Source organism: Mustela erminea, chromosome 1, assembly GCF_009829155.1.
Source record: "Mustela erminea isolate mMusErm1 chromosome 1, mMusErm1.Pri, whole genome shotgun sequence".
NCBI lineage: Eukaryota > Metazoa > Chordata > Mammalia > Carnivora > Mustelidae > Mustela > Mustela erminea.
Window position 1 is genome coordinate 186,074,255 of NC_045614.1, and position 12,009 is coordinate 186,086,263.

The window sequence follows — 12,009 nt, forward strand, 5'->3', positions numbered from 1 at the left end:
ACCAGGAAATAAAGGTTACAATAATCTATCCATAGCCAATCATTTAAGTATTTTTTTCTATTTGTTTAAATATTTTCATTTGCATTTACATTAGGCGATGCAATATATTCTTCATGACATGAAAGAATGTTCTTATAACCTTCAATATAATTCAGTACTATAGGATTTTTTGAGTCATTATACATATTATTATACATATTATTGAGTCATTTACTTTTTGCCGATAAAAGTAACACTAAGTTCAGTAGACAAGGATATAATTCTTTGGACACATCTCTGATCATTTCCATGGCAAAGTTCTATAAGTAGAATTGCTAAGTCATTGAGAATTACTTTTTTCATGCATATTGCCAAATTGCTACTCAAGGCTTTTATACTATTTTATACTAAGAGTGTATAAGACTTTGAATTTAGTAGTATCAAGTGAATTCTTTCTTCTTCATCATCTGTTAGACTTATTATCATTGAAAGATCTATCAAGCTATCTCTTTTCAATTTGTTTTGTAGCATGTGCTATTTTGATGTAAAGTCTTATCTCGTGATCTAAAAAAACTTTCATCTGAATCTGAACTCAGGAGATCCAAATTTTAGGAATTGCCCTCTCCCCCAAAAACTGTGAGCAGAGTTTAGTCAAGAAAGATTATATTCCCCATTCACTGGAACATCTCACAATTTAGATTTACTTAGATTTATTATAATACTCTTAGCTGGTTACCAAATAAGGACAGCAAATCAAAAACAAGCTGAGGTGGCTTCTGTAGTTGAGTGCTCAGGAAAACTGAACTAGTGTAATAAAGAAACTGCTAAAATTTAGGGGCCTAAAGAACAGAGAAATTTATTTATCATTTATGTAATGATCACAGATAAGTGTTCCAGATTTGGTGAGAAGTTTTGCTTTGCTATATCACTGGAGGACCTAGACTTTAGAAATATTCTTTAGACTTTAGAAACATTCTTGAAAATGTTAATTCTGTTACTGAGAAGGAAAGAGGGAATTTCAAAGTTACTATTCTAACAAACAATACTAAGGAATAACTGGGAAGGAAGAAAGGGAACTTTTGAAAACAAGACTATTGAAGTTATTCAGTGAATGATTAAATAATCTTTTGTCAGGTGTAGAGTATGATTGTACCCTACCTACGAGCTTATAATTTAGCTTGTGACTGTTTCATGCAGTCTGGCAGAATGCACACAACTCCTGGGTCAGAGACAAATGATCTTACCAGTCACCACACAGTAAGCAGCATGAGCATCATCTTTGCATTGGTTTTCCTTGTCTTCCAAATCCCATGCCGTGACACCAAGGGGTCCTGATAGAAGCTACTCACAGAGTTGGTTTGCCTCATAGCTCCAGAATATTCATCTTGGGGAATTCATTCTTTTATGGAAAGCAGTAAGCAAGCCTGTTCAGTATATTCAGAGGAGACATTATCTTATTCCTCAGGATTGCATGCTACAAACACAACTTTGAGAAATGGCTTCTGTCAGTAACTGTCAAGGCCTTGTATTCATGGCATACCCAGAAAAATATGTAGGAATATGATACACTGATGGACGTCCTTCCAACACCCATAGCACAGTAGCCTCTATAGACATGTGTAAAACAAGCAAATTAATATTAATTAGTAGAGTAGCCTCTATAGACATGTGTAAAACAAGCAAATTGATATGGACATCCTTCCAGCACCCATAGCACAGTAGCCTCTATAGACATGTGTAAAACAAGCAAATTAATGTTCTAAGGAATGTGTAAATTACAGTCAGCATGAGGAGATTCTTGATGTCCTCTACTTAAAGTTTCAAATATTCTCTCTGCCAACAGGCACCTTTACAAATAATTATGAGTGTATGAACATCCTTGGAGGGACTGTAGAACCATTTTGCAAAGGAGAAAAAAGATAGATAGTTGGATTAAGCAGAGTGTTATTTACTGAAAACTGATTACTATATTTTATTTCCCCATGGCCTATTCTCAGTTGATGAGTGAGACAAAGGACCTTTTCTTAAGCATATTACTATTGTATATTACACCAGAAATTCATGTGCCTCAGAGGCAGACATATCTTTTTAAAAGAATACTAGTGAAATGGATGAATCCAATTCATTCATCTTTTTATGATAATTATTTGAATCCTAGCAATACTTAGCAGTCAGTGACTTCAATAACTTGAAGGCCTAATGAAGGAGAAAGAATTTTGTTCATGTGAGTTAGACATTCCTTTTCACCACTCACCTGCTCTTCCATCATAAATGATAATTTATCATTTTTTGGTGTCTGCAGAAAGTGCTGTGGTTGCCTGTTAAGAACAAAGAAAGTGAGTATCAGAGTCTCTGTGTTTAACTTGGCTCTGCTATTCAGTGACTTTTGGCAACTCAGTATCACTTGATATTCGAGTAGTAAAGATTCTCTAGAATCAAGTAAGGCATAATGATGAAAGTCTTTTCTAAACTGTAAACATTACACAGATATTTAATTACCAAGAATTATGCACACTAGAGCTTTTCTCTATTCGAGGAGACTGAAGCCATATTCTCTCTCAATGCTAAGGGCATAATATAGCTTCTAATCTGAACAATTTTGATCATCCTATACCTATGTTTAGAAGGTTTAATTAAAAAAGGAAACAAGAAAAAAGCTACCATTTCAATCTCTTGGAAGCTCTGCTCATGTGGTTCACATTGTTATTTAACCATGTTGATAAATTCAAAATCTTTTATTCAGCATTAAGTCTATAAGGGTGGATTTGCTTTTATTTTTTTTTATTATTGATAACAGTAGTGATAATATTGGCAAATATAGGAATGGATGGCTAAAGTGGGAAATCCTTGGTTTTATATGGTAAAGCATACTTGGAATAAGATATAGAAGAAGTTGAAAAGAAGTGGAAAGTATTTGCATAGTGATATCTGTGCGTGTACGTATATTTGTGTGTGCACAATACTAATGCTAATCAAAACTCATTTTCCTCCTTTAGCTTCTTGAAAATGTTGTAATTGCTATGAAAACATGATGAAAGAGGTGGCACTATAGCTCATTACTTTTTTTTTTTTTTAACACATAGTAGGGTTATGTCCTTCTGTTGACTTATTCACAATAGTCAAATATTCTTGTCTTTTTACTACCTACTGTCTGCTTTAATTAATGATTCTAATGGTTGATTCACAATGATGCAAGTTGCCGGAGAATCATAAAATATTTCCTCTGGAAGTGACTTTAAGGGTCATATACTATAACAGATAAGAAAGTAAAATCCATGGAATTTAAATATCTTTTTTTTAGAGATTTTATTTATTTGACAGAGAGAGAGAGAGATTGCAAGTAGGCAGAGAGAGAGAGAGAGAGAGAGAGGGTAAAGCAGGCCCCCTGCTGAGCAGAGAGCCCGATATGGGACTCGATCCCAGGACCCCAAGATCGTGACCTGAGCTGAAGGCAGAGGCTTAACCCACTGAGCCACCCCGGTGCCGCGAATTTAAACATCTTTACGGGTACAGATTTGTATGGTGGTTTAGATTCTTATGACCATTCCTCCTCTTCTTACTATAAGGTAGCAGTGCTCATAAACTCTTAGGTGTTATCTTAGCGTTTTCAAAGTATTTTAAAGCAATAACATCTCGTTCTCTTTTTAGGTAGTTATTAGGAGTAAAAGTGGAGAGATCTTATATCGTATTTCACCATGGGCGAAGTATGTGACTCGTGAAGGTGATAATGTGAATTATGATTGGATACACTGGGATCCAGAACACTCATATAAAGTGAGAACAACAAATCTTTAAATAAATGCTTGTTCCAATATTTCTAGGAAAATTAATTTTTACTTATATAAATTTTATAGTAATGTTCAACCTCTTCTTCACTGCCAGTTTTATATTTTTACATCATAGTGTACCCGGTATACTATACATATATCAGAGTCCATCATCTGTAGCCAATAAAATGGAGATGTGAGTTCTTGTTTTATCTTGTGTTTCTGAGGTTAGGAAGGAGATAGAAATCTCTATATAGTGACCTGGAAGGGATACTGCTTTTTCTTTTTTTTTTAGTCACAATTTCTGATTCATCGCAGATTCTTCAATGATATAATATTTCTCATTGTCATTGGTTGGAAGCAGGATCAGTGTCCTTAGGAACAAGGGCTAGGGAAGATACCTCATGAATGTATTATTTCAAGTTATTTTTAAGGCCATATTATTGTCAAGGTTTATATGTATCTTTGAGCTCATTTTTTTTTGTCTTCTACATTATTGGAGCTTGTTGATAAATGCTTTGCCTTTAATAACTATGTGTGCGTTTTAAGCTCTTGTGTTTTCTCTAAGATTCAATGATAAGGCATAAGCCATTTCATGATTGCTCTTGTAAAACAGATCCATTAACATGATCCTAAAAAGGGATTTCTTTTCAAGAGAAAATTTAATGGATGTAGCCAAATGCCTCTTATATGCAAAAGCAGTTCCAAACTATTTTAGTTGATTCACCATTTCATTTAACATGCTTAATCAGTTAGTATCATACCTGTATTTCCGATCTAATTTAATTTTATATTCTGTAGTTTAAGCATTCCAAACCAAAGAAGCCAAGAGGTCTAAGAATTTATGAATCTCATGTGGGAATTTCTTCCTATGAAGGAAAAATAGCTTCTTATAAACATTTTACATGCAATGTACTACCAAGAATCAAAGACCTTGGTAAGTAATAATTGTGATTTTTATTCAGATAAAATTTTAATGAGTCTGTTCTCTTATTAGAAAAGCTAATTACAAGTGTCTCTTTTTTGTGTTAAGAGATTAAATATGTAATAGAAATGCATTTTATTTTAGGCTTCTCAAATTGCCCTGTAATAGTGATAGCATAGAAAAGAGAAATGGAATAAGATAGAGCATAAGAATTCAAGATATTATTCCAATTTCAATTTTAAGTAATGTGAACTGATGGCTTCCAAATTGTAGATAAATATGTAAGCATAATTACTTTTCTACAGGAGAGAACTTTTATCAATTTAAGTGGTCATTGATTATAGCCTGTTCATTTTAGTCTGTTAGGGAAAAAAAAAAATCTTACTTTTTTTTAAGGTTACTGGAACTCATTTTGTATCAAAGTATATACATATATCTCTGGTCTGGATGACTTATTTGACAAATATTTATGGTGCATCTTTTTTCTAAGACACACTGTTCTAGATATTTTTTATGTTGAACTGTAATGACACAGATCCTTGTCTTCATGGGACCAACCAGGAGAGTTAATAGTGTATTGCAGAATTATTGATTCAGAATGCTTTAAATTTGTTATTTTTCTTTTTATTGGTAATGCTTTTTTATCATTTCACAGCATATTAGCACCTGCTCCAACAGCTAGGAAGGAAGATAAAATACATTTAATTATTCTGCTTCTGGTAGGCAGTCCAAACTTTGGCTAGAAGAAAGGTTTGCAACTCACTGTTAAAGTTCTTAGTTATACAAGGATCTTAATTGTCTGTGATGGTGAGGTCAGATTTCAGAAATCAAAATTAATTAAATATATGAAGAACTTAATATTAATTATATTTATTAGGTGTTATATATAAATTGTTGTATTTGAGATGTTCTAACACTTCATACTGTAATACATTGTTTATGACCCAGATCTTGCAGAAGGTTTGACAGAACAAGAATTCTCTTGTTCATTGTTGTGTTTCAGTTGAATAGTTCAGAACCCTGAACATAAATGAATCTAAGAATGAGTAATGCCATAAAATTGATAATCAAAACCATAAATTGGTGCTTGATCATAAGAATAGTATTTATTTCATAATAGAGAAATAGACTACAAACTCTATTTTGTTAAAATATATAATTGATTTATGTTTTCTGAGCAGGAGTTTATGTACATATTTCTATCATGATAGAAATGTGATAGATTGTTTTTATAATGAAAAAGCCAACAGCAGATTATGAACCGTAGTTTATGCTGTTCTTTAAACATGAATCTCTAAATTTGAATGTGCCATTGCAATTGTTCCAGTATTAATCCATTGCTGAAATATATACATGAGAAGCTATCACTGACATGAACTGGACTTTGAGAACAGAGTATTTTCTAGGTTACAGAAATGTAACTTTCAAAGTAGTCAAATCATATTTGGAAGTTTTACCAAATTTTACCAAATTTGAAGGAAAAATGCTTTCTTAGTTATTTTTTTAAAAGATCAAAGTTTCTTCTTTATTTGCTTATATTAAAAGCATATTGGTAAATGCTTTATGTGTGCCCATGTGTGCATACATACAACTTCGCAGTACTTGATTAGGTGTTGAAATTGCAGAAAGTAGAAGAATTAATGCTAGCTTTGTAAAAGCTACCTTGTGGAAGAATGAATTTACTGGTATATCTTTTGTCATGTGATAGAAGTAATTGAAATACAAAGAAAAGGGTAAAATAAAAAGTTTATGGCATGCAACTGGTTACTTTTATTTAGCTTTCATAATCTTCACTATGAATATTACAAGTGCAACTGAAGTTTAGCATATGTAGATTGCCATCTTTAATATTCTAAAGTCAAATTAAGAGTGTATTTGCATATCATTTATTACTCGTTAAAATGAAGACATTTCAAATAGCTAGTTAGAGTACAACTCTCAAGAACTAACTGTCCGATTTTGTGTTAGAAGGTCAGACAAGCAAAAGATGTTGAAGTAGTAGAACTTTTCAAAGTGATAAATCATTTATATGTAAATAATCATATGTAAAATTTAATGTCTTCAGAGCAAGGATGCTGAATTTTTTTTTTCATTTCTTTTTTTTTTTTTAATGTTGCTTTTAATCTCTGTGTGACCTTTGCTTGTATAGGTTACAACTGCATTCAGATGATGGCAATTATGGAACATGCTTACTATGCCAGTTTTGGTTACCAGATCACGAGCTTCTTTGCAGCTTCAAGGTAGAATGAAACTCCCAATTACAACCATTTTTACTTGAGGAAAAAAAAATGAATTTTTACCCCATAAAGCCTTAGAGGCTGGCCGTGATTCAACACTGCTTTTCATGAAATGATTTCTGATGAAGAATATCCAATTAATCTGTTGAAATGGTCATGCATTTGGAGGCCCAAGACTTACTTAGAAAATCATGTCTCATGGAAGTCATTATTCCAGAGCTCATGTCCTTTTCTAAAAAGAGATTGATTATGTAGGAATATGACTGAGAAGGCTTTTAGTAGGACATACTACTGCAGAAAGATCATCCTTTCCAGGCTAAAATCCAAGGAATGTGACTGTCTGGGCAGAAAGACACCAAGGAGTCCTATGTAACTGAAGAAGTACTGAACTAAATGACCACAAGTTGAATAAGTCCAACATTGTCTCCACCTCATGGAACTCACACTGTTGTGGCATACAATGTTAATCCAGTAATCATACGTGTTGATTTCTACCCATGATAAAAGCAAAGAAGAAAATGACAGAGTGCTATAATAGCCTAGGATGAGGGATCTAATCAGTTTAGATTAGATCTAAACTGATGTTGGAATTAAGAGTGAGCTGGGAGGAGGGTTGAAGTAGGAATAGGAGATAGCATTCCAGGCATAGAGAAAAGATACTGATCCTTTTATCTGTTTTTCTTTATAGTCATTCCCCTTGAATAAATTACCTATATTTACAATCTCTAAATTTCATTCCTCTTCTTTCTTGAACTCATTCCAAGTAGGCTCTTCACCTCTTCATTGAAATTGCTTTTGTCAAGTGTACTGATGACCTCCACACTGTTAAGTCCGCTGATCAGTTATTAACTTACTTGATCTGTCAGCAGCGTTTGGCACAATTAATTACTTGTAACTTGTTAGGACATTTTTCTTTACTTGGTTTTCAGGAAAACTATTGTCCTCCTGTTTGGGATTTTCCTATCTCTCTTGCTGCTTTTTATTTATTTCTTCTTCTTCTTCTTCTTCTTCTTCTTTTTTTTTTTTTTTTTAAATTCCCTTTGCTTTTTTTGACCACTAAATATTGGACCTCCAGGGCTTAGCCCTTGGTTCCATTCTGTTCTGTTTGTGTATGACTTATATTGGGGTGTCTCATCAAATGTCATCCACTCTTACGGTTTAAACACACTTTCCACTGTACTGGACTCCTCCCTTTTAGTCTATTCCTATACACTAGCTATCATAAAACCTAACCACCTTGGAACTTCAAAATGTTTCCCAAATCTGGCTTCTTCAGCTGCCCCTATCCTGGTCCAGTTTGCCATTATCTATAACCTGGGTTATTTCAGTAGTCTTTTATTTTTTAATTCTTTTTAAAAGATTTTATCTATTTATTTGACAGAGAGAGAGACAAAGAGAGCAGGAACACAAGCAAGGGGTATTAAGAGAGGGAAAGCAGGCTTCCTGCCAACCTAGGAGCCCAGTGCAGGGCTTGATCCGAGGACCCTGGGATCATGACCTCAGCCAAAGGCAGACACTTAACAACCGAGCCACCCAGGCACCCTCAATGGCCTTTTGACCAGTCACTGTTTTCTCTTGTTCTTCTACCCCTTTCCTAGCCTTCTCTCCCTCCCTCCATACACATGTCTGATCACCACTTTAAAATAAAAGATCGTGTCACTCTCTTGCTCAGAACCTTCTAGTGATTCCTATCTCTTTCAGGTTAAGTCAAAGGTCTTTTATTTTGGGCCATAAGACCTCCTGTGATCTGGGTCTTGGCTGACTCTCTGGGCTCATCCCCTTATTGATCATTCCACTCTGGCCACACTAGCCTATTTGCTTTCCTTTCAGGTGTTCCTAGCTTATTTCCCCAGTGCCCTTTCTTTCTGAACATTCTATCTTTTAGACATTCACATGCCTTATTCCCTTCTTCTTTCAGGTGTTCATTTGAACATTGCATTCTTCATGGAACTTTCACTTGATAACCCTGTTTGAAATAGCAGACCCGCCTTTTCTACCAGTGACTTGACTTCATTTTTCCTTAGCGAAGTTATTGCTATCTGACCTCGCCCCATGTTTTGCTTATTTATTTGTAGTCCTCCAAATAGAATGTAAATTCCATAAGGGCAATGATATTTATTTGGTTCACTGCTGAATCCCAGAGTATAGAAAATTCCATGACACATGGTAGATAGCTTAATAAGTATTTGTTGAAAAAACAAATGAATGAATGAAATTTTAAGGCTATTTATTCTCTGAACATGCTGCTCATTGAGTAGGAAAAAAAGCTGGATGGTTGCAGTAGGGAGAGAAAGGGGTGAAGTGTCATAAATCTAAAGTTATTTGAAGGAGCCAAATTAAGCAGTGCAGTAGGTTATGATAAGGCCCACAGTCTTCATCCTAAGGACAATGAAGTGCAAGTATGATTTTAAGTAAAGATGAAATGATCACACTTGCATTTTTTAAAGCTAAATCTTACTGCTCAGTGGGTTGGCTACCAGGAGACCTGCTATGTAGCAAGCACTGTGCTGTATCATGGGAAACCAGAGAGTCACAGTCCCTGCACTCAGATGAGGAAGTGAGACAATAAATAATCACAAGGGGGATTGGGTGATTACTTATTTAAAAGCAAAGTTCATGCTATGTAAGGCCAGTATTGAGATTTTATATGGGTTAAGAAAAATCTTCCCTCTTAGGAGTGATTTGTTTTCTATTTCATGCAGACCAGAAAACTGCTATTAACACAAACACACGTGCCTATACCCATGTTTTCTGCTTGGGTAGTGACAGCCATGGCACAGTCTCTTGGCCTTCTGGCCCCTGAGGTGAGGTCATTCCAGTTTGGGAATAAGTAAGTGCGGGAGGGATGGCTTCACTCAAGCACAAAGGATATTCAAAGAAATACTCCAAGAGCCTCCAACCCCAAGCATACACATTCACAGGAATGGCCAAGTATATGAAGGGGGATGACAATGCTCTCCAGGCTAGGTAGGCATGGAGAAAGAAATCAGAAGCTCTGAGTATAGAGAAATGAAATTAACTGCTACTTACTCAAGATGTGAATTTTCTTTGGGATGTAAACCTACATCTAATAACTAGATTTAAATTATTACGGTGTTTTATTGAATGCCTTTAAATTTTGTTTAATAGAAAATATTACCACTTTGAGTTATATATTAGTAATATAACATATTGAATTTGCATATTTCATATTGAATTTGCATATTTAAAGTATCCAGTACTGTACTGGTAAAACAATTGATACACAATAGATGATTAATTGTTTGCTTTAAATATGAAATGATTTTGGTTTTGCTTTATTCTTTATGTTTAGCCGTTATGGAACTCCTGAGGAGCTAAAAGAATTAGTTGACACGGCTCACTCAATGGGTATTACAGTCCTCTTAGATGTGGTACACAGCCATGCTTCAAAAAATTCAGAAGATGGATTGAACATGTTTGATGGGACAGATTCCTGTTACTTTCATTCTGGACCTAGAGGGAATCATGATCTTTGGGACAGTCGATTGTTTGCCTACTCCAAGTAAGTACATATCATATGGAAATGTCTTTGTTTAAAAAACATTTCAAGGAGCATTACTAAATTCATTGTGTGTGTGTGGTCTTTCGTTGGTATACAATATCTTATTTCGATTATTTACAATTTTATAAGAAATCTTTAACACACTTACAGCATTTACCTTGTTTTGAATAGCACATGCATTTGTGGTAAGTTGCATTAAAAATCAGTTTTACCAGTCTTAGGTCATTTAAAATATATTAGTTACATCGCCATTTAAAAGGATTAAGGTGAATTTATGAGGTTGAATTAACTATAGCAAATCCCCTTTTAATAGAAATATGCACATTATTTTAAGTAGGCAGTTTTTAAAAATTGTACTTCACATTTTGCTGTCTTAATAATATTGCCATGTTTTTGATCACAGCTAAATTAAAATAACTTCAATAACAACTAACATTTATTAGCATGTAATATGTTAGGGATGATGCTAAGTGTTTTAGATATATTAGCTACATATTTTATTTATTCTGCATAGCAACTCTACTTATACATGGTAAGTCCTGTTGTTACAACCACATTACATAAAAGTAAACTAAGACTTAATGGGTTAAACCCATCTCTGACTTCTTTTACCATTTAAATAGAAGGATATTTTAGGTGATTAAATAGCACATTATGGCAAAAATATTTCAAAAAATCAAAAATACTATCAGTTTGTATCCATTATTGATTATAAGTGAAAATATAATGAAAACATGCTGTTGGGAATATTAAAAGTAGCAGAGTATCAATGTGTAACTAATTTTTTATAAAAATTTTTGAAGAAATTTAGTGAGTTTTCTTTTAGTTGTTGCATTATACAGAAACATACATGTATCTGGAAAACGAGCAATATAGAAAAATGCTTTAGCAAGAACTCTGACAAAATTAAGATTTCTAATTTTTTAACATAAATTAGGTTACTTTCATGTGGAGGATAGTGTTTTGCTTTGCTTTTTCCTGAATATTAAACATTGTTTTATATTTCATAACCGTGTAGAAATCACTCAGGCCAGACGAAGCAGCATAACATATGAGAAAAGACAAGAGGTAGAAGCGGGTGGCAGGGTTCCAGGCCTAGTTTCATTCTAGAACAAATCGATTAATCATTCTGGTCCTCAGGTTTTTCATTTTAAGAGGAGGCAGAGTTTGGGGGCTAATACAATTCCCTTTGTAAAGGTATTTTGTATTTGTGTCACCTTTTTGAACATTGCTTTTCCTACTACAGATTTATAACAAGTACAAAGGCCTAAACCTGTGCTAATTCTGTGGTATAACTCCACTCTTGAGAAAATCTTGTAAACATAGATTGTGGGCAAGTATACAATTAATTGAACTCTCTGGTTCATATTTAGATGAATAAGAGTTGACTCTATACTATAGAACTGTACCTTAGGAAAGACATGCATTAAGTGATTAAATTTTTGTGTTATGACATGGTTATTCTGTAGAACTGTGTTTTAAAAAAAAACTTTAAGTGGGTGGATTTTTATGTTACAAATGATTATTTATTTTATTAAAATATTTATTATAATGTGTTTTTATCTACTTTGAGCTCTC

The 12,009-nt window shown here is 33.8% G+C and overlaps 1 protein-coding gene across 1 annotated transcript in view; it reads left to right on the forward strand.

Moving 5' to 3' along the window:
- Positions 1-12,009, forward strand: part of GBE1 (1,4-alpha-glucan branching enzyme 1) — a 271,683-nt gene that overhangs the window by 130,336 nt on the left and 129,338 nt on the right. The window contains exons 4-7 of the mRNA XM_032352229.1: positions 3,628-3,753; positions 4,548-4,683; positions 6,821-6,911; positions 10,222-10,431. Coding sequence (XP_032208120.1) covers positions 3,628-3,753; positions 4,548-4,683; positions 6,821-6,911; positions 10,222-10,431 — 563 coding nt within the window. The remainder of the gene's footprint in view (positions 1-3,627; positions 3,754-4,547; positions 4,684-6,820; positions 6,912-10,221; positions 10,432-12,009) is intronic.